Raw genomic sequence first — 23,870 nt, 5'->3', positions numbered from 1 at the left:
TCAGTCTGTCTGTTTATATATGTGTCAGCATTCAAAATTGTCTCCACTGCTTGCCTCTCTGAAGGATAAAGACAGTTTCAGTTTTGGGGAAGAAATGTTATTAAGCAAGGAGGTTTGATTGGACAAAACAAAGGAGGGGAAAGGGCTAGAGTTCTCCCAGTGGAAGCGTCAACCATCCATGGATAAATTTTTATTTGTAAAACTTGCACCAACTCAACATGCATGTTTGATTGCCAACTATCTGCTTACTGTTTCATAACTCTAAAGAAGAGTCTTAATTTGTAGCAAAGGCCAAGATTTACTCCTGGAGGTAGAAATACTTCTAAAGTTTTATAGGCTCAGAATTATTTGAATAGATCAGCATTAGAAGTTCCAAATTCTAGCATGACCAATATAGTACCTGGGAGCACCACTGTTTCTACATACAATTTCCTTCACATCCATTGGACCTTCTGTCCCAATTGGGTATAATATTGCTTTTTGTATTTTTGATTTTTTTAAAAACCAGTAGACATAGACATATTACAACACAAACAATCACCTTCTAGCATTTTATTTCCAAACTTCATTCTCTGTATATAACTAACTCACCTTGATGTACTTCTGTTGCATTCACCACTCATTTATTTTTATTCAGTCAACTTCCTTCAGCTCCCATGTAATTTGACCCTATCTCATTAACCACATGATTCTTGTACATCCCATTCCCATTTCATTTAACTGATTCTTATGCTTCTCCTGACACATATATTTTCACCATCATTTGTACATCTTAAAAGTATCTCCATCCATTTTGCCACCTTTATTAAACATCCTTCCAAGATACACAAATGCATCTACTTCTCTAGTTCCTCTCTGTTTAGTTGCAACTTGAAATCATTAATATGATTTAATTACTTTGATCAGTGATGCAATTTTTAGATCCATACTCTCATTGCATCACACCAAGATTTGGTACAAATCATTTGGTTTCTTAGTCACAATTTGGCATCCTAATGTAGTTGCAACAGTTTATTTATCCATTGCATTTATTAACTTATTTTTTTAAATTTACGTTTGGCCATCTCAAGCACATTATTCCAGCCAACAGAAGTTGAATGATTTCAATCAAAAGTATAAATAAAATAAATAGCAGCCAAGAACGACAATCAACAACTAGTAATTATTCACAACAGTTAGTAGCATCAAGTAATATGCTCACCCACACCATCAAAACCCCAGGCTTGAGGACAGAACCAGTTCTTTGAGGCCTTGTAATATACCCACAGGGTTAGGTGGAGTCCAATCTCTGGGAGGATGCTATTACAGAAGGTGGATGCAATGGCAAAATAATTCCCTCTTCCTGGGTCCCACCAAACAATATTTCCTGGTTGACAAAACTTAACCCTAGCCCTAACCTTATATAATCTTCCCACTAAACTGGGTGAGATGGGTGGAAGCAATTAGGGAGAGACAGTCCAGTAACTGGTCTTTACAAGACTGAAGGGCTTTATAAGTAATTAGAAGCACTTTGAATTGTACCTGGAAGTCCACTGACAACAATGCAGCTCACAGAACTGAGGTGTCACATGTGCTAAACAACAGACACCCACAACTGTCTGTATTTCTGCATTATGCACCAGCTGAGACTTCTGAATACTCTTCAGGGTAGCCCCATAGAGAGTGCATTGAACTATTCCAATTGGGATATGAGGAAGGTATAAATGTATGAGTTCAGCCTTCAGGTATCTATAAACATATCCATCCATTTATTAATCAATAAAAAACATGATGCAAGCCTCTCCCTCCCTCCCTCTCTCTCTTTCTTTCTTTCCTTCTCTCCCCCTTTCTCCTTCCCTCCGTCTCTCCTTCCTTCCTTCTGTCCATCCGTCCGTCCTTCCTTTTGCAGGCTTTTATCAATTACCTGTCTGCTATATCAAGTTATAGAAGATATCAGCTTATCTTCTATAAGCTGATGTTCTCTAGCTGGCCTGATGGATATTGACATTTTCTGCCCATCATGGCTTCGATCAATCAAAGTTTTCACATTTTTAGTAAGTTATAGAATTTGTGAGGTAGGCTACCACCATTAGTTATACCTATTACCTATTTATTATTATTTTTTTTATTTTGTTACATAAACAACACATGCCCACACCAGTGGGAAAAGAAAAAATCAAAACACAAAAAAGACAAAAAACAGAAAACAAGGCAGGGGGGGGGAAAGAAAAAACAAAAGAAAAAAAACACAAGTATATATTATAAAAAAGTATATCAGCTGGTTACAACATGTTTTTGTGCATCTCTTCCATTAATTCATATTAATTCAAATATCTTAACTCAAATGTTTACCATATTGACATCATCATACCTCCACTTTTAGTTGACTACAGTTATTTAAACATCTTTCATCCTTAACTATGCCAAAGATTTAATCCATAACCACATGCTAACATTTCATTTACTTGTTTATAAAATCCTCCATTAACATCAAATCCTCATATCCTGTTTTAGCTAAACATCCATAATATTTAATACCAAAAATTCCATCCTCCATGTATATAGTTTATTATCATTCTCCTTTCTTTATGTAACTATATCGTATATCATAACATTTCCCCCATATTAATTAACATTTAACTGTATATAGTTTTATTTTATTTTTTAATAGTGATAATTATTGTAATTAATAACCTTTGTATATGATCCAAAAATATTTCTAACCTTCCCTTCTCATATCCAATTATTATTTATCATATCAACTCCACATTATATACATTACTATCATTATCAATTATTATTCAACTATGTCTATCACAAATAAAATTAATTAGGTTTAGCTAATTTTGAATTGTATTCTTCCATCTATCAGCCTGTGTCTCTCCAATAACAAAACCTCCTTAATCCTGTTGCCATTCGTGGATCAAGTTCTCCAAACGTCTTTATGAGCAAGTCCAAACAAGAAGATCTTTGCACCTTTTTGCTTAAGGTGCCTCTCATATAATGTCATTGTCCTCTGATTATTTCACTTTTCAGCTTGTCTTTAATTCTCGGTGGTGGTATCAAAAGTTTTGCAAATGATGTTTCATAAAGTATAAATTCTTTAATGCTTCTCATTCCTCCTGCGCTCTGTCTTTCGAAGTAAAACTTCTGTGTGGCTGCCCCCCCCCTTCAAACGTTCCATCTTTTTCTCCCTCAGAGGTAAACCAGATGCCCGGAATGTCAGAAAATTGAAAATCTTCATCTCTGACATCCTTCGTTTGTATTTCAGGAACATTCAAACATTCAACATTCTCACTTTTTTCTTCATATTTTGATGTTAAAAACAGCAAATAATCCAGCTTTTTTTCAAATCTGTCGTACGTGTCAGAAAGCTTTTGTAGTGCGGAAAAAATCATTTGAAATGAATCATTTCAAATTTGAACAGACACCATCTTGGTACACAGTTAGTATTTTCCCTTTAGAGGCATTAAGGTATTTGCAAGTAAAAACAAGCTGGGAGCTGTACAATCTTATCTGATCTTAGACCAACCCAGCCAAGCAATAAAAGTGTCAAGTTGTAGGGAGCCAAATTATAGTAAATTGGTTTACAGCTCACTTACAGAGAGTCAGAGGAGATGTTGAAGTAAACTTTCCTTTGTCCATGTAAGTAGCATTTAGAACATTTAAGAAATAGGGTAACCACCGTCCATAAACCAATAAAGAGATCCAATTCGCTGCTAAATTCTTCTGTTCTTTGGTTTCAATTAGCTTAAATTTTTATGCGGACCGTGTCTCTCTGAGTAATAAAATCACCTTACCAGCTGGAAACACTCACACCATTCTTAGGGGCAACCTGCAGTTTCGGTTAGCTTACGGCTAATCCAGAAGTCACTGGCAAAGGAGGTTAAATTCCAAGCCCCCAGTGACTTTGCGAACGTCTCTGGGGTCACTGGATCTCCTCCAACCTTTCACTGTCTCTCCGGGACAGCTTGGGTTCAAAAATGAACCGTCCAATTCCTTCGGAATAGAGGAATTTCAGGAATAGCCTGAAAATCTGTCTTTTCACTGCTAAGCCCCGCCTTCTTTCCCACCTATTACCTATTTATTATTCCTCGCTATCAGTAAGGATGGTTTGAACCCATGTCAACCCGTATGTCACAAGAACAAACAAAGCTTGTTTTAACTAAACTGTGCTCACCTACTGTAATAGTATGCAAATTAGGATCTTTGATTTGAACAAGCCAACATACTGTTGCATACTGCTGCATCTGGCTTGCATAAAACCTGAAATTTAATTTTATTTAAAACTAAATAAAGCAATAGAGTTTATATGTTTATGGTTAAATTTAAAATAAATAAAATTTTAGTTGTTTGTTCTCCCTTTATTTCTTTCCCATCACTTAGGAAACTACAGCTGATGGCAATTCTTGTAAGGCTCCTGGGAGCCACCCAAAAGCCGGAGGCTTCTGATTATATATTCTTAAATTAATAAAACAATATTAGAATTAAGAACTATCACCTTCTGGTTATTTTTAATGTTTATTTTTAATGTAGAGGTAAATTTAAATTTTATATATTTTATTAGAAAATGGCTCTTTTTAAAGCGAGGGAATAACATTAAAAATGGAAGGCAAACTACGTCTATGCAATGAGATGTATGCATAAAGAAATTGAGCGTCTTTTTACCCAGAGGCATAAGTAGTAAATAGAATTCATTTCAGATTGATAGATGAAAACCCATTGACAGTAAATTCCACTTTCAGTCTCTTTCGCAGTCTGCAGAATCAGGAGATGGAAAAATGTTGACCAGTGCATATTTTCCACTGCAGAGATTCCCCGCTCCCCCCTCAAAAAAAAAAAAAAAACCTGGTTGCATTTTGCACAGAAATGAATAAAAACCTTAACTTTTCTATAAATGTACCTTTGGTGCTTCACTCTGGAACTTGTCTCATATCAGTCAAGTGAATTACACAGAAATAATGATGGTAATGCATTTCAAAATATCCCCAAAGGTAATCAGAGCATCCAAAGGTGGCTTGGGACAGTCAGAAAGGGCAAGTTGAAGCATCTAATTTTTGCTGATTCTCCACAATCTTTGGCATTTTTCCACCTGGTGCCTTTATTGATCTGGAAAGCTTCTCAGCCATGACTGTAACTTTTTTGTGGATTAGAATCTACCTCAGTGTTTTCTAGGTAGAGTCTATCAGTTTCGTTGCAAGTTGCCCAGAATGAAAAGTAAGATTCTGAACCTTAAGAGAAAATGATGCTTTTCAAATCCAATGACTGTAGACCTTATTTACCAGACTTTTAATAAAGTTGATTCAGAAGGAAATACCTCAGCTAAATACACATTTGGCAACAAATAGAATTTGCCCAATTAATACGGATGAATGTTAGCTAAAAATGTTAGCTAAGGAATTCACACAAAATATTGAGAATTAATTGCTGTAAAATAGTTCATTTGGTATAATATTCTCTCTCTCTCTCTCTCCCTCCCACCCACCCTCCCGCCCTCCCGCCCTCCCGCCCTCTCTCTCTCACACACACACACACAGACACAGAAAGAGGGGGGGGAGAGAGAGAGAGAGAGAGAGACAGACAGAGAGACAGAGAGACAGAGAGACAGAGAGACAGAACAAAACAAAGTCAAGATAGACTATTTTTAGGTTTGTTTGTTTATACATCTTATATCCTGGCAGGTTATTAAAAATTTCATGGGCCCTCAGTTGATAATAGTTGCTGGCATCTATTCTGGAGCATTAATAAATAAGAATAGATTTGCATGGAGAAAGAGCACACACATCTTTTTACACATCCCTAGAAAAACTACTTAAGGTGCTGCCAATCTGCATTAGTAAGAATTGATTTTACTGTCAGTAACAGCTATGACAAGGCAATCTAGTGACTACAAAAGAAAGAGAAATCACACATAAACTGGAACTCATTCAACATGAGGAGCTTATAATAATTTGTTTCTATTTTTTGTTAACAGATTCTAGTGCTTTCTTCACAATATCTCAGACATAGTGAATGGAATGAAATGGTGATTTGGAAGAAATTCAAACAGTTTTTACAACAAAGGAAACAAGGCAATAATGCTGAATTGTAATTAAGTAAGAAAGAAAAACAAAATCATTTCAGGATATACCCTTCCAGTTAATTGGAAGCAGCAAGAGTTTGTTGGGATATGTAATTCACTCTTCTTTAAGCTGAAGTAGGTTTTATAATATAGAATGCATTTTTGGGGTGGGACCTGAACATATTATTCTTTTATACAAAATGATTTTTAGTATAATTTATACTAAATTATATTTCATTTTAATGTATTATGGCCACTCACTTTCAATCCAGAAGACTCAGAACAGCTTAAAATAAAATAAAATGTATTCAAAACATAAAAGAAGGTGGGACAGTGTGGACAAAAACAGCCAAACATACCAATAAAAAGGCAAAAATATGATAGACTGCCATAGCGACACCACTCCATGCCTGGAAAATCAATATCCTTTGGGGGGAAATGATCTGAAAGCCACATGGATATGTGTTTGTGTACTGTATGTATATGTATGTGCACTTCCAACTTATGGTAATACTAACCCTAGCTTTACAACATGTTCTCCTTTCCAACATACAAAACACTTAAGATGCCCAAGGGAGCATTTAATTATCACAAGCGGGAAATGAACTGCTTGGATCATCATCAGGGTATAATGTGTCTCTCCTTAACCCTGAAGAAGATAAGAGACAAACATAAAACAACAGCTTCTGCCAGCCTACACATTTTCTGATTATCTGAGGTGATAAACTTTAAGCAACAAATTCATTATACCAAGTGATTATGTTAGAACAAAATATTTAAAAAATCTCTCTTTCTAAATAACTAATCAGAACCTCTCAGATGATGAGATACAGACCTGAGACAGGTTTATAGGGATCAGTTTCTTATAGGCCAGGGGTCCCCAACCCCCCGCCCCCCGGCCTTGGCTCAGTTCCAGACTGCGACCAATTCAGAACTGGACCCTGGAATCAGCAGGCGCACAGACATGTGCAACTCCACTTGTGCAAGCTTGTGCAAATGGAACTACATATGTGTGCATTTGCCCATGCTCATGGGGAAGCATCTCCTTCCCCCAAGGGTGAAAGGCTACCATTTCAGACCAGTTCACCCAAACCGGTAGTAAAACAATGCTATCAGTTCAGGTGAACTGATATTTCCGACGATCAACTGTTATATGTGATTTATATTAGTTAGAAAGCAGGATTTCCTGATTTCTAGCTAATCTAAGTCATGTGGCAAAGTGGATCCCCCCCCCCTGCTGTTCTACTTACATTTGCAGGCGTACTTGATAGCAGGCCCCATCCACCCACCCGGACATCATCATGACCATTTTTGATGCTCTGCGCATGCTCGTGTGCTCACATTTGTGAAGTGGTAGCAAAGTTAAGTAGATTTCACCCCTCCCTTCCCCCCTCACCAGTCTACAAAGCCAGAAAGGTTGGGGACCACTGTTGTAGGCAAACGAAACTTTTACTTATCAACTCCCCCTTTTCTGCATTTCCATGGAACACCATTCATTCTTTGGGAAGCTGATTTTTGAAAAACAAACAAATAAACAAACCTGATTTTAAACAATCTGGGAATTCAATTAAATATGTTTAATAATTTTTCCACTTGCTCATCAAAAGTATCTTCTTTGTTTTCCATAACTAAACCCTGATGAAACTACAGTGTTCCAAACAAATATCCTTTGTGCAATGTCAACCTACATTGTTTAAACTCTATTCGTGTAGCTTACTAAGTCAAAAGTACAGATTTCATGGCCTTCTTATATTAGCAAAGAAAAGAACTACAAAGGAGATCAAATAATTACAAACAAGATCAAGGTCAATGGTAATATTATTGTAGGCAATATATTGGAATAGCATATTATTAAGGTTGTTATTTTGTGTGGTTATTGTATATATTATAAAAAAAATACTATGAGTAATATCCAGTTTACATTGTATGCAGCTCACTCCCACTCAATCCATCTATCCAGATCACAGCAATTATGTCCAGCACTCAGCTCAGCTAGCAAAAATATGGCTTGATATGGCAAAGAAAAAACAGAGATGAACAATAGACAAGAGCTAAAAGGACCGTTCACTTAACACCGATGATCTACATTTCCAATATTTAAATATCAAGAGGCATAGAACTTTCCAGATGCATTGGAAACAAAGCTGTGGGTAATCAGCATGGCTAATTGCTTTTCCCTTTATTTTTTTATATCACATCACAAATATAGAAAATAGGATACCAGGTCATCCCTCCTCTATTTGCAGAAACAGGGAGATGAATAGGGATGATGCAGTCAACACAATTAAGATACCATAGTACATCTTATTTGCATATTGCCTAGAAACTCTTGAATACAACAACTTATAAATCTATAAAAACATGTTCCATTTTTATATATACCATATTTCCAACATCTATTACTTACAACAAATAGGAAACATTACTAAACTAGTTACCTGTAAAATGTTCTGAACATACCTGAGGAAGAGTAGATTGAGGTTGCTGTATTTGCATCTACTTCAACCAATGACCTGCAGTTTGATTCAGACAACGAACCCAGGACTGTCACTGGTGCTAGGTTGGGATGTCTTAAGGCAGCTTTCAATGGAGCAATATGGTTATACTGCACAGATGACATGCATCCAGTGAATCCAAAGGAGTTTGCCTTGGAGATTTCCAGATCCAGGCCCTGACTATCTGTAAAACACAGAGCAAATAAGTGCTTCTTCATTTATACTGCAATTCCATATGGACATTAAAGGATAGCTGACATAAATTCCTACCTATTTAACTACAGTATTAATTTAATTAGTTTTGACCAATTCATGTAATGCAATCTTCAATCCATGGTTGGAAACTTGCTATATTGTTATTTGCCTATTTGTCCCCACCTACCTGTATGAGAGTAATTTTTTTATGAATTCTAACAAAAAGAAATCTAGATTCAGGTCTAAAACACTGGTGTCAAACTCATGGTGTCACTTTGCTGTCACATGATGTATCTTGACATTTTTCCCCTTCCCAGAGCTGGGGTGGGTATGACCTGTATGTGATGCATCTGGCCCAGTTTGACACCCCTTGTCTAAGATTTAGGGAATATGCTTACTCAAAGTCTGTGAAATAATTAGCTTAGTAGGTTTGGAGTGCTTCAAATGTAACAGAGATAATCTGAATATAATGCAAATAATATGTTTAAAAACACTGATTTTCAGACATATGTAATGTAATGTGTTGAGGGGGGAACACTTCGAAGAGAACCCCCCAAAACACATTATTAAGTATCATGAATTCTAGATATTATGTTTTCCTTGACTTTGAGCTTAAGACATTACAGCTAAAATTTATTTATAACTTCAACATAACATGGTGGTGCTGTGGATAGAATGCAGTATTGTAGGTTAATTCTGCCAGCTGCAGGAGTTCAATTTTGACTGGCTCAAGGTTGACTCAGCCTTCTATCTCTCCCAATAAACTGAGGACCCATATTGTTGGGGGCAATATGCTGACTCTATAAACCACTTAGAGAGGGCTGTAAAGCACTGTGAAGCCATATACAAGTCTAAGAACTATTGTCATTGGGATAATTTATAGCTATGTTCCTGGTCCAGCAATTATGCCTGTCTGAGCAGTTTGAGACATAAAGAAAAGGGGAAGAAAACTCACATTTCTATAAAAACAATTGGAAAAGAAAATACAGTTTATAAATTGTGCAGAAAAGCTCAAAACATACTGCACAATTTTCAAAATAAATCTGTTGTTCCGCAGTTTTATAAACCTCGGCAAGACAATACAATTATCCCTCTAAAGCTACTGATCATTTATTTCACAATTTGGGTTTTTAATAATAAATTTCCCGTGGTTCAAATCCTGTGCTTTTCTGTGGGTTTATATAATTCAAGTTCAGCAGCTGTAAAATCATGGTGCTACAAAATAATACAACTAATGAAGTGGGAAAGGTCTCACTTCCTATGTGTCAAGTTCATTTTTTATTATACCTCGCTGTAGGTGTAATAAACTTGGTATTTTAAAAAAATTATCCTAGTTCTAGGAAGTGAGGAAGTGATTTAGAGAAGCATTCAATATTTATATCCAGTTCTTATTATCTACAGATAAACTTGCTGACTGTGTTGTGCTTTGGAAATCAAGTTACATCACTGCTGGGGACTGAAATACTGAAGCCCACAAAGAATACACTGTCTGGGATACAGACAAAAATAAGGTGACCAGACGTCCCGCTTTTGGCGGGACACCCCCGCTTTTGAATGCATTTTCCTGCGTCCCGCCCGCCTTTTTAAAAGGCACACTTTTTTTGGCGCTCGCAGCTCCCGCCCATCAGCTGCTAGCTTGCTGGGCTGGCTCATCGTTCTGTTCTCTATCCTACCTACCTACAAATTTAAGCCAGCCCAGCCTGCCGCTCACTGACTGGATTGGCCTGGACTCCAGCCAATCAGTGAGCTGGCTGGGATGGAAAACGCGGCGTGCTTAAAGTTTTCCATCCCAGCCAGCTCACTGATTGGCTGGAGTCCGCTTAGCACGCACGCACCCCCCTCCTCTCTGCCCCCCCTCTGCAACCCCGGATACCCTCTGCCGCCGTGCCTGAAGCATGGGAGTGCTCACCAGCTGGCAGAACGCCGGAGTGGAAGAGGTGGATGTCCCGTCCAATTTCCTCTACAGATACCCCCCAAAATCTGGTAAGACGGAGCAAGCGGGGGGGGAATATGCGAGAGGTTTGCGGGGAGTCCCGCCTGGCAGGGTTTTGCGCGCGCTCCGTACTCTGAGTTGAGGGAATGGCGAGCAGCGGCTGCAACCCCAGAGTTCGGCTAGGCGAGAACTTTAAGGTGAGCGGCGGGACGGACCCTTGCTGTCAATCTCCCCCCCCTTGTGCCTTTTCGCAGCCGTCCCATCGGTCTCCCGCCAGTGGGGCTGCTCCTGTGATCCCCCCCCGTAGCTGCGAAGGAGTTTCCCGAGAGTTTTAGAGGGTCAGGAGTACGACCCTCATTGCAACGTCGCCATTTGCAAGCTCCGGCTGCTTGGGAGGGTGGTTATTTATTTATTTTTTTCTTCTTGCTTCCGCTTTCTTGCCGGCTTGCAAGGATTGTGGTGGCGGCTTGGATGGAAATAGTGACATTCGTGGCATCGCGCTTGGGGTTAAAAACTGCTTTTCGTTCGCGGCAGCAACTGCTCTTTGAGAATTCTTGCTTGAAAAAACAGGACTCCCTCACGCGGTCCTGAATTGAGGTCCATCTCCCTCCACCCCTAATTAAAAAGCCCCTGGTAAATTCTTGCCTGTCCTGTGCCACTTAGCATGCCTGCCTGTTTAGTTGTTATTGCGCTGATTGAATTCTAAAATACCCCATCAATCTACCCCATCCGGAGGTGGCAAAAGCAGCGCGTTGTTGTTGTTGGGGCCAGCCTGCTTGTCCATGGCTGGAGCCGTGGTCGCGGGCGTTAGGGACCTTCCGTTCTTCCTCCGCAACTCGCCCGAGCAGTCCTTACAGTCGCTGCCCGGCTCCAGCCATGGACGAGCAGGCTGGCCCCAACAACAACAATGCACTGCTCTTGCCACCACCTCCGGGTGGGAAGCAATCACGCCTGTGCGGCCCCTGTGCTGCAGTGGGAAGCGAGTCTGCAAGGCTTGGTTGCTTCCCATCCAGAGGTGGCGGCAAGAGCAGCGCGTTGTTGTTGTTGGGGCCAGCCTGCTCGTCCATGGCTGGAGCCGTCGTCGCGGGCGTTAGGGACCTTCCGTTCTTCCTCCGCACCTCGCCCGAGCAGTCCTTACAGTCGCTGCCCGGCTCCAGCCATGGACGAGCAGGCTGGCCCCAACAACAACAACGCACTGCTCTTGCCGCCACCTCCGGATGGGAAGCAATCATGCCTGTGCGGCCCCTGTGCTGTGGTGGGAAGCGAGTCTGCAAGGCTTGGTTGCTTCCCATCCGGAGGTGGCGGCAAGAGCAGCGCGTTGTTGTTGTTGGGGCCAGCCTGCTCGTCCATGGCTGGAGCCGTCGTCGCGGGCATTAGGGACCTTCCGTTCTTCCTCCGCACCTCGCCCGAGCAGTCCTTACAGTCGCTGCCTGGCTCCAGCCATGGACGAGCAGGCTGGCCCCAACAACAACAACGCACTGCTCTTGCCGCCACCTCCGGGTGGGAAGCAATCACGCCTGTGCGGCCCCTGTGCTGCGGTGGGAAGCGAGTCTGCAAGGCTTGGTTGCTTCCCATCCGGAGGTGGCGGCAAGAGCAGCGCGTTGTTGTTGTTGGGGCCAGCCTGCTCGTCCATGGCTGGAGCCGTCGTCGCGGGCGTTAGGGACCTTCCGTTCTTCCTCCGCACCTCGCCCGAGCAGTCCTTACAGTCGCTGCCCGGCTCCAGCCATGGACGAGCAGGCTGGCCCCAACAACAACAACGCACTGCTCTTGCCGCCACCTCCGGGTGGGAAGCAATCACGCCTGTGCGGCCCCTGTGCTGCGGTGGGAAGCGAGTCTGCAAGGCTTGGTTGCTTCCCGCCACCGCCGCTTCCCTCGTCCGTCTCGATTGCTGGAAGCAGTAACAAACGGCGCGTCTGCTCCGCTGTCAGCGCCTTGACAGCCAACCCAGCCGGCGGCTACCGGGCCTCGCTGGAGTCAATTGCAAAACCGCGTTCAGCGCTTTGAGGACTTGAGGCATCTTGGGAAATGCAGTTCCCTATCAGAAAGAATGGAGTAGCTGCGAATTTGTAACAACAGAAGATAATAACTTGGTGCTTCGCAGGTTACGAAAATCTCAAGTTTGATTTGCACACTGTTTTTAAAAAGTTAGATAAAGAAATTATGCTGTGAAAGTGACTAGAAAGCCTCCCCTCCCCTTCCTGTGTGCGAGAAAGGGAAGGAGAGGAAGGAAGGAGGGAGGGGGGAAGGAAAAAGAAGAAGGGAGGGGGGAGAAGATGGAAGGAGAAAAGATGGATGGAAGGAGAAAGAATGGGAGGAGAAGGAGGAAGATGGAAGAAAAAAGAAGAAAAAGAAGAAGGGAGGGAGAAAAGTGGGAAGGAGGTAGGAAGAAAAGGGGAAGAGAGGGAAAGAGCAGAAAGACAAAGAGGATGAAGTTGATAGGCAAGAGGAAAGAGGAAGGAAGGAAAAAAGAAAAAGGGAGGGAGAGAGGAAAGAAGAAAAGATGGAACTAGAAAGGAAAGAAGGGAGGGAGGAAAGGGGAAGACAGGGAAAGAGCAGAAAGACAGAGAAGGTGAAGGTAGATAGGCAGAAGGAAAATAGGAAAGGAGGGAAGGAGGAAGGAACAGAAGCGAAGAGGAAGAGAGAAATGGAAAGAGCAGAAAGACAGAGAAGGTAGATAGGCAAAAGAAATGAAGCTGAAAGAATGGAAGGAGGAAGGAAGAGAAAAGGAGGAAGGGAGTGAGTGAGGAAAGAAGAGAGGATGGAAGGAGAAAGGAAGGGAGGGAAAGAGCAGAAGACGGATAAGGTGAAGGTAGATAAGCAAGAGGAATGAAGGAAGAAGTGAGGAGTCTCGGGGTGGGGGAAAACATTTAGTGACCAAAGTTACAATGGCATTGAAAAAAGTGACTGATGACCATTTTTCACACTTAGCAATCGTTGCGACCATTTTTCACACTTAGCGACCGTTGCAGCATCCTCATGGTCACGTGATCAAAATTTTGTTTGGCAACAGATTCGTATTTATGCTGGTTTCAGTGTCCTGGGGTGACCTTTTGACAAAAAAATTTTTTTTAATCAAGCCCCCCCCCCCCCCCTGGTCAAAGGCGTCCCTCTTTTCCAATCTGAAAATCTGGTCAGCTTAGACAAAAAGTATATGGTATTTTCAAGTGCCTAAATATCAACTTTATGTTGTGCTACTTATTAAGCTAATATGTCATAATGTATAATTCTCCCTTTCTCCCACTCTCTTCCCCTCTCCTTCATTAAAGTGGAGAATTGCTTTGAAATGCTGTAAAAGTAACCAGGGAAAACACTGTGGCCATGTGCTTCCTTGGCCCAAAGGTCAAAGCTACCTCCTACATCAGATGAAGTGTTAAGAACATGGAAAATGACTTCTCCATTTATAATCTATGGACTCTCTTTACTTCTTGCTTGCATCATTAGTCATGGCCAGGTTTATGGTGCTATGCAGATAATTAATCACATGTTCAGATACCGCCTACTGCCGATCACCTCCACACGACCCATTAGATCTCATCGTTTAGGCCTCCTCCGAGTTCCATCCGCTGGCCAATGCCGACTGGCCATCACGCGGAGGAGAGCCTTCTCGGTAGTTGCCCCGACCCAATGGAACGACCTCCCCGTGGAGCTTCGTACCCTCACCACTCTCCAGACCTTCCGCACAGCCCTTAGAATCTGGCTATCCCGTCAGGCCTGGGGCTAAAGATTGTAACCCGCCCGAATGGTATGAATGTTGCGTTTTAATCATGTACTGTCTTATATGTAAAAGTCTGTTTTCCCCCCTTCCTTTGGATTGTGAGCCGCCCTGAGTCCCCCCAGGGAAAAGGGCGGCATACAAATAAACACAAATACCAAATACCAAATACCAGATTGCCAGGGTGTTTTGAAGTCAATATTCTCACATATGTGATGTTCGTTCAAGAACAATTTTATCAGATACCCTTTTATATATTGCTAGTGACCTGACAAGAGCTATGTAACTTTACCTGAAACAAACATAATATCTACCACAGTGTTTATATTCCTGTCTAGAAATGACAGCAGGCCATTTTAGTGTTTTGCAGAAAAAGAATTGGGGCCCCCTCTATGAGCACAGAAGATTTTGCATAATGAAGGCAGCTCGCTAAAATGACTCTTTTACAGAAAGAATATTATAAAGGTTGTTATATAAAAGAATTTATGAGAAAATATTGTTTTTCCCAACAATCAAATTAACATGGTTGAAGTTTCTCATATATTTTGATGGAAACTCTTTGTCAGCTCAGCAATATTGGCTTCTATGTATGCTTACAGATGGAACTAAAAGTTTGATTGCATTTGATATACACACTTTAAAATAAATTTTGATCATGATGTTTGCCTTGCCGATGTTAGCTTTCCAAATACCATGTAAAATTAAATCAGAGTCGAAGCCAAAACAATGCTTAAAGTTCCAATTTAATAAAGCAGGGATGTTGGCATAGTGCTGTGGGGATTCCGACTCTGGAAGTTACATCAGAATCCCACCCAGTTAAAAGTTCATGATTTTGCCCCCACACCCATGGTCCAATCTTTTTCTTCCACGCTGGCGTCTACACCTAGCTGCCTCCGGTTAGGTGTAAAGGTTTGGGAGACAAAAGATGACCTTGAGCTCCTAGGAAGGAATTTTTTATTTTGAAAACAACACATTCTACCCTTTGCTAAATCCCCCTCTTAATAAGAGTGTGGCAGGCCAAAGATTCTTAAAGGAACTGCTGCAGGCCTGACAGGTGGCCTCTCCTCAAAAGAAAAAATTTATATATATATATATATATATATATATATATATATATATATATATATATATATATATATATATATATATATATATATATATATATATATATATATAAAGTCACAACCCCTGGTATGCCCAAATATGGGAGGAAGGTCACACTTCCACTCTCTGTCTTCGGCTCGTCACAAGAGACCATCCAGACAGAAACCCAATATTTTTTACTGTTGCCTTTTTGTTACATTTGTTACATTTGTTATATTTATGCTGATAAATAAATAAAGGGAGACTAGTATAGATCTATTTCAAGCTATTTAGCTCTCATCAGCTAGCCATACCCATGCTGGGAATCGAACCTGTGCTCTATTGCCTCTTAGGCAGATGTGTTAACCATTGAGCTACAGAGCTCGACTCCTTATCAGCCAGCCAGGGTGAGAGGTATATATTTAAAGTCACAACCCCTGGTATGCCCAAATATGGGAGGAAGGTCACACTTCCACTCTCTGTCTTCGGCTCGTCATTGGTGCTGGGATGAAATGCTGAACTGAGTCCCTGCGTGGACCCAATTGATTTGAGGAACTCTCTCCAGAACTTAGCAGTGAACTGAACTCCGTGATCTGAAATGACCCTTTTTGGCACCCCGTGCAGGCGATAAATGTGTTTCACAAACATTTTTGATAATTTCTTTGTGGATGGTAACCCCAAGCAAGTAATGAAATGCCTTTGCTTGGAAAACAAATCAATAATTGTCCAGATTACTCTATTACCGCCGCTGTTTGGAAGCTTGACGCTGAAATCCATGGTGATCTCTTTCCATAGTCGGCTGGGGCTGGCCACTCGTTGTAGTAGTCCAGGGGGTTTTCCCGGCTGGGTTTTCATTGCAGCACAAGTAGCACAGCTTTTGACATAATCATCCATTTCCAATTTCATCTTTGGCCACCAAAATTGACGTCTGGTGAGGTGGAGTGTTTTTAGGAATCCGAAGTGGCCTCCTAGTTTCGCATCATGACTCCGCTGTAGCACTTGCAGCCTCATCTCTGCAGGAACATATAGCTGGGACCCTTTCCAGGCTAAGCCATTCCTCACTGTTAGGATGTCCTTGTTGTTGTTGAACCATGGGTCTGTCCGGGGAGCTGCCTTCAGCTCGGTCGTCAAATTATCTTGGCTCCGAGTGGTGACTAGAGCTGCTTTTTGGTGAGAGGGAGATATGATGGGGTGGATGACTTCTTCCTTCTTACTGTCATAAGCAGAGCATCTGCTAACAAGAGCATCTGCTAACAAGTTCTTTCCTGCTGGGATGTGTTTAATTTCGAATTTGAACCTTTGGAAGTATTGTGCCCAGCGAACTTGCTTAGGGGATAACCTCCAATGAGCTAAAAGTGCTTCGAGGTTTTTATGATCAGTCCAGACATCGAATGGGATGTCCCCCACTTCTAGGAGATGTCTCCAGGTGAGCATGCTCCACCTGATTGCGAATGACTTTCTCCCAAAAGGGCCACCTTCTTTCAGTAGAGGTGAGTTTCTTGGAGATATAAGTGCAAGGCAAGAGGTGGTCTTCTTTACTTTTTTCTAGTAGTAGTGCGGCTATTGCTACATCACTGGCATCCATCTGGATTATAACTGGTCGTTCTGGGTGGGGATACTGCAAGATGGGCTCTTGGGCAAAAGGCCGTTTTAATTTCTCAAAGGCTTTTTGACAGTCCATCGTCCACCTTAGTGGTTGGTTAGCTTTTGGCTTCGTTGGGGAAGGACCCGTCTTTAGTAGCTCAATTAATGGTAGGGCAATTTCAGTGAAAGTTGGGATGAACTGCCTATAAAAATTCGCAAATCCAAGAAAGCTTTGTAGTTGTTTGCGAGTACTGGGAGGTTTCCAATCCAACACCGCTTTTTCTTTTCCTGGATCCATTTCTACTCCTTCATTGGAGATCCGATACCCCACGTAATCTAGTGAGGTCTTCTGGAACTCACACTTTGACAACTTGGCGTACAGCTTGGCATCTAGAAATTTTTCACAACTTGATGCATTCTTCTAAGGTCTCAGAGAAAATCAAGATGTCATCCAAATAAATGAGTACTCTGTAGTACAAGTGGTCATGTAACATCTCATTTATGTACTGCATGAAGACTGCGGGTGCTCCTTGTAGTCCAAAAGGCATGACTTTGTACTGGAAGCTTCCCAGGGGAATGTTAAATGCAGTTTTCCACTCATCCCCTTTTCGGATTCGTATGCGGTAATATGCTTCTCTCAAGTCCAGCTTGGTGAAGATTTTGCCTTTAGCCAAGTGGTTCAACATATCCTTCATGAGGGGGAGGGGATAGGTGTTCTTTTCGCATACTGCATTCAAAGCTCGCAGATCTACACAGAGGCTAACTCCACCATCTTTATTATTGTAATGCGCTCTACATGGGGCTGCCCTTGAAGAGTGTTCGAAGACTCCAATTACCGTATTTTCACCCATATAACCCGCGGGTTATATGCGGTTTTCACATGCACAGTGCCCCCCTGCGGGTTATATGCGTGGGCGGGGTATGCGGAAGATATTTTACACGATCGGAGGCTTGCACAGGCTTGTTTCTCCGTTTCTTCCCCCACCCCGATCTCAGCTGTTTCCTTCTCCTCCGTTCCTTTCCTCTTCCCCAGCTTGCGCAGGCTTGTTTCTCCGTTTCTTCCCCCACCCCGATCTCAGCTGTTTCCTTCTCCTCCGTTCCTTTCCTCTTCCCCAGCTTGCGCAGGCTTGTTTCTCCGTTTCTTCCCCCACCCCGATCTCAGCTGTTTCCTTCTCCTCCGTTCCTTTCCTCTTCCCCAGCTTGCGCAGGCTTGTTTCTCCGTTTCTTCCCCCACCCCGATCTCAGCTGTTTCCTTCTCCTCCGTTCCTTTCCTCTTCCCCAGCTTGCGCAGGCTTGTTTCTCCGTTTCTTCCCCCACCCCGATCTCAGCTGTTTCCTTCTCCTCCGTTCCTTTCCTCTTCCCCAGCTTGCGCAGGCTTGTTTCTCCGTTTCTTCCCCCCCATCTCAGCTGTTTCCCTTCTCTCTTACTCGTCGCGGGTTATATGCGTGGGCGGGTTATATGCGTGGGCGGGGTATACGGAAGATATTTTACACGATCCGGAAAACCCGCGGGTTATATGCGTGGGCGGGTTATTTGCGTGGGCGGGTTATATGGGTGAAAATACGGTAGTCCAGAATGCAGCCGCGCGAGCTATTGTGGGTGCACCAAGGTACACCCACGTTACACCTATCCTCCGCGAGCTGCACTGGCTACCTATTAGTCTTCGAATCCGCTTCAAGGTGCTGGTCACTACCTATAAAGCCCTACATGGCATCGGACCTGGGTACCTGAGAGACCGCCTCCTGCCGATTACCTCTCTCAGACCAATTAGATTGCACAGGTTGGGTCTCCTCCAGATTCCATCTGCCAGCCAATGTCGGCTGGCGACTACCCGGGGGAGGGCCTTCTCCGTTGCAGCTCCAGCCCTCTGGAACGAGTTCCCTGTTGAGATCCGGACCCTTACTACCCTCCCGGCCTTCCGCAAAGCCACCAAGTCCTGGCTGTTCCAGCAGGCTGGGGGGAGCTGAGAAGCATCTACCTCCACGGAAATTGTGAATGTTGGTTTTGTTTTTAATATGTTGTCTTTGTCTTGTTCCCCCCCTTTCCCTTGTCTTTTGTGAGCCGCCCGGAGTCCTTCGGGATTGGGCGGCATACAAGACAAATAAATAAATAAATAATAATAATAAATAAATTTCTTTTCTCTGAAGAGCACTGGGGCTGCTACCTTTGACTTGGCTAGTTCAATAAAACCCCTTTTTAAATTGGTGTCAATGTACTTCCCCAATTCAGTCATCTCCTTAGGAGTCATAGAGTACATTTTTGGTTTTGGTAAGGCTACCCCTGGTTTGAAGTCTATCACACAGTCTGTGGGGCGGTGAGGTGGAAGGTAGTCTCCGTCTTCCTCACTGAACACCCCCGCCAAGTCCCAGTATACCTTTGGCACTCGTTGGATCCCCGGAGGTTTGGTGTCTGTTGCGGGGGCTGCAGGTTGTGGATGATTTGGGCTGTTGGTTCTAATTGTTCCTGGGTGGCCTTTAGGCTCCACGGTTGGTAACGGCCCAAAATCAATTGTCAATTTTCTAATACCATCCTCCCACTTGATAGTAGGTGCCCACTTGTCCAACCATGCAAGTGCCAAGGTAACTGACTCCTGCATTTTGGGGGCTACAATGAATCTGATGAACTCATAGTATTGGCCTATCTTCAACTTCACTAATTCAGTGATCTTTGTGGCCAGGGCGTCCCCAATTAGGGTTCCATCTTCTTGCTCGAAACAAATAGGGTGGGTTAGGGGTCTTGTGCGTATACCTAGCTGCTCCACTATTGACATGCTGATTAAGCATCTGGTGCAGCCGGTGTCTATGATTGCCCCAACTTCCCATTCTACCCCTGTTCTGGGCACTTGGAGTTGGGATTTTATGGTAAAGGAGGGAATAGGTGCACTCACCATTAGATCGTCTTCAGCATTTTTATCCTCCTCCTCCGAAGCCCCAGGGGCTTCTTCAATAGCAGGGTTCTGTGCCTCCATTGGCTGCTGTAGTAAACAGCTCTTTTCGGGTGGCTTTTTTGGTTTTTTCTTCATTGCGCTGGCAGGTGGTTGGCACTGTTGTGGAACAGGAGCTGGAGCTAGGCATTCTGTTGCTCTGTGCCCCATCTGACCGCATCTGTAACACTTTATGAAGGCCCCATGAGGGGTTGGTAGAGGCCTCTCAGCTTCCTGCCTCTGCATATGTTGGCCCAAAGGCTTTTTGGCAGGAGTTCCGGTACCAGGCTTTCGATAGGTGTTAATCTCGTGGTCTAGTATGATTGCGGTGGTATACCAATCTTGGAGATGTTGCGGGATCCCCCTTAGGGCACAAGCTTCTTTCAGTTTGGGATCTAAGGCTTTTTTGAATGTGTAGACCAAGAGTCTTTCTGGCCAATAGCGTAATCTTCCAGCTATTCTCCGGAACTCCCAAACTAATTCCTTCACGGGACGACCAGCCTGTCACAATTCTTGGATCTGGTCTTCAGCATCCACATTTTGGGCCACATCGCTAAACCTGGTGCGCATCATTTGGATGAACCCATTTATATCATCTAGCTCAGGAGCTCCTCGTGGAGCTCTGCTATCCACTACGCAGCCTCCTTTTATTCATCCCCTCTGCTATCTCTTGGATCAACTCTTGATCAGATGGGTATTGAGGCCCCACTTGATCAACGTATGCCCATACTCGATTCAGGAAATAAGCCAGCTTATCTGGGGACCCATCAAATGTTGTATGGAACCATGGGGGTGTGGGAGGAGGGGCTGCTGGTGGTTGAACAGGGCCAGCTTGTTGGTTTGCTGCTGGGGGTGGTAAGCCCCTCCGTTGACCCACACCCATCGGTTGGGCAAAAGCCTGGGGAGGCATCGCTGGGGGGGGGGGGGCTGGACCTGGTGGTGGTCCCATTCTCTGGGTTTGCCCAGGAGCAGTTATCTGGGAAGGCACCATCTGCTGGAAGTGGGTAGGCGTCCATTGACATTGAGCCCATCCATGACCCGGGATGAATACTCACCCTTCGTTTGCTTGATTCATGGGTTCGGAGTCACCCCTTTGCAGCTGTGGGGAGATGCATGTGTTCCAGGCCTCTTTCTGCTGGCTGGATTGACCTCCCCTAATTGGAGGGGGGTCTGGTTGCACTCCAGTAGGAGGGAGGGGGTGCTGATGTGACTGCTCTAGGCATCAATCCAGCCGCAAGGGTGTGGGTTGATTCATTAGCTACTGTATGGAAGGAGCCCACGTCTCCGCTCCACTTGCCAGAGATTTCCCTATGAGGAAAGAAGAATGTGGGGGGTTCCAGGTTCCACTGAGGGGTCTCTGAAGAGGGGAGGGTTTTTATTTCACTCACGTTTAGCTGTAGGAAATGGTCTGGGAGGCCTATTGGAGAAGGGCTGCATGAGGGCGGCTGAGTTTTCCATTCATCAGATCTTCTGGTAATCATCCAGTCATCTGTTGAAGGTTCCCTGGCAACCCCCTAGCAGGCATTCCTTAGAAGTCATAAATCTTGATGCCTCCTCACGGAATTCCTTTCACTGTGCCCCCAATTCTCTAATCTCTGCAGCTTCTATTAATTCCTTAAGAGGCACCTCTTGAGTCTCGGCCAAATTAATTGAGCCATCAAAATTAGCTTTCTCCGCAGCATGTTTTTCTTCCTCCATCTTCACTGAATTTTCGTACTGTCCAGGGTTGGGTCAGAACTGGGATTCAGTATCCCTGACAGCTTCCCAGCTTGGGATGCTGATAACTTATCTTAGTAGAGAGTCGGAATGATGTTAGCTTTCCAAATACCATGTAAAATTAAATCAGAGTTGAAGCCAAAACTATGCTTAAAGTTCCAATTTAATAAAGCAGGCATGTTGGCATAGTGCTGTGGGGATTCCGACTCTGGAAGTTACATCAGAATCCCACCCAGTTAAAAGTTCATGATCTTGCCCCCACACCCACAGTCCATCAGATGGTCCAATCTTCTTCTTCCACGCTGGCGTCTACACCTAACTGCTTCCGGTTAGGTGTAAAGGTTTGGGAGACAAAAAATGACCTTGAGCTTCTAGGAAGGAATTTTTTATTTTGAAAACAACACATTCTACCCTTTGCTAAATCCCCCCCTTAATAAGAGTGTGGCAGGCTAAAGATTCTTAAAGGAACTGCTGCAGGCCTGACAGCCAGCTGAGAAGTCTTTTCATTCTTCAACAGCAGATAGGAGAGCTCTGCTCCTAACTCTAATCTAGTTATCCAGTTGACCCAGAAGCTAGAAATAAATGTAACTTTTCTATGTTTGAATTTTTATTTCTCTGTCGAAAATAAATTTATAGGGAGGGAATGGTCTAGGAAAACAATTGCCTGTCTACCTGCCCAAGATCTGTGCCTGTACACCACAAAGAAAACATTAAAACATTGGCATTTAGAAGCTTACAAATTGAAATAAATGAATTAATTAAAAAAAAGAAACTTTAAATAAATGTATTGATTATAAGTTGCTCTTTTACGTCTACTTATTCCACCACTTGCTGAGGCATGCAAGGTGGAAGCCTGGAGGTGGAGGCGCAGAACAAGGTGAGAAGCTGTCTGGGTCTTTGTCTGACATAGAGGCTATTGTGGCCCAGCAGGAGCCGTTGGAGCTGCCACCAGACTCCGACAGCGAGCGGCCCTATGAGTCAGCTCTGGAGGATGTGAAGCACCCTGGACAGGGTTCCGACTCTGAACAGGGCGCAGAGAGGCTGGTTGGCCACCAGGAGGTGCCTGAGCCTTAGACCAGTGGGGAGGAGACAAGGGAGGGTGAGCCAGACACCAGCAGTGAGTTGTTCCTGGATGCACAGCACTGAAGAGCTACTAGGAACAGTTGCGCAGTTACAGGAGGTAATTGTACTCAGCTGGTGGCCATTATGCTCCTCGCCATACTATAAAAAGACTGCTTGTGCACAGACCCCTCTTGCAGAAGTCAATGCAGGAACGAATGTCGGAGAACATTACTATGAGCTTGGCAGGCTGGATTGCTGCCAAGTCTTATCTGTGCTGGGCTGCTGCCCAAGCTTGTCTGTGCCGGTTTGCTGACAAGGACCTGTCTGACAAGGACCTGACAAGGACCTGTTAATTAAATGCTGTAACTTATCTTTGGCTCGGAGTGTGTGTTGGTGTGGGATGAGGGGGGTCAGAACAGAGGCAAGTTATTTATTCCACTTTTAGCCCATGCTTTCTGCTTGACATAGAAGATTTAGCATGTTCCAAGGGCAAGTTTCCTCTATTAAACAATGCTGTCAGATTGGACTCGTGTTTTCTCTCTGGCAACCTTGTGGAACTGTACTCCTTCAGCAACCAAGAGCTTAGGCATGTCCTATTATTGATATGATTTTTATGATGGCAAGGTGTCATTCACCCAGGATCTCATTGGTTTCTTTTAATTATTGGGTTTTAACTTTTGTATCCTGCCCAGAGTCACTGCGGTGAGAGGGGAAGCCATTTTTATTATTCAAATAAATAAAATAATTAATAAATAAATAAAATAATAAATAAAGAAATACATACATGCATACATACATATTATTTTTTTAAAAAAAATCAAATTCCATCTGCTGATTAGGCTTAATGGCCTGATACTTCCTGCTGCCACCACCTATTTTTTAAAAAGCTGAGTCACGTAACTCTAGTATGTATGCAAGATAAGATTCACATGCCCGATTTGCCTTTCTCTTTATTAAAAGATAAAAATACAACAAAACAAAACAAAACAAAACAAAACAGGGCTGTCGCTGGGCTCTGTGGTATAAAAGCATAATAGCTAGGAGATGCAGACTTCCTTTTTCTTTTAGGAAAATTAAGAGGTAAAAAAATCTATTAAAGAAACATCTTCCCCATTTAAACTTTATTG

At 43.1% G+C, this 23,870-nt stretch overlaps 1 protein-coding gene across 1 annotated transcript in view; it reads right to left on the bottom strand.

Moving 5' to 3' along the window:
- CNTNAP5 (contactin associated protein family member 5) overlaps positions 1-23,870 on the bottom strand; it is a 434,775-nt gene that overhangs the window by 2,409 nt on the left and 408,496 nt on the right. Inside the window, exon 22 of the mRNA XM_032211804.1 lies at positions 8,501-8,719. Coding sequence (XP_032067695.1) covers positions 8,501-8,719 — 219 coding nt within the window. The remainder of the gene's footprint in view (positions 1-8,500; positions 8,720-23,870) is intronic.

This window comes from Thamnophis elegans, chromosome 1 (assembly GCF_009769535.1).
Source record: "Thamnophis elegans isolate rThaEle1 chromosome 1, rThaEle1.pri, whole genome shotgun sequence".
NCBI lineage: Eukaryota > Metazoa > Chordata > Lepidosauria > Squamata > Colubridae > Thamnophis > Thamnophis elegans.
Note: the sequence above shows the minus strand (reverse complement) of the source record. Positions and strands in the feature narration are given on the sequence as shown.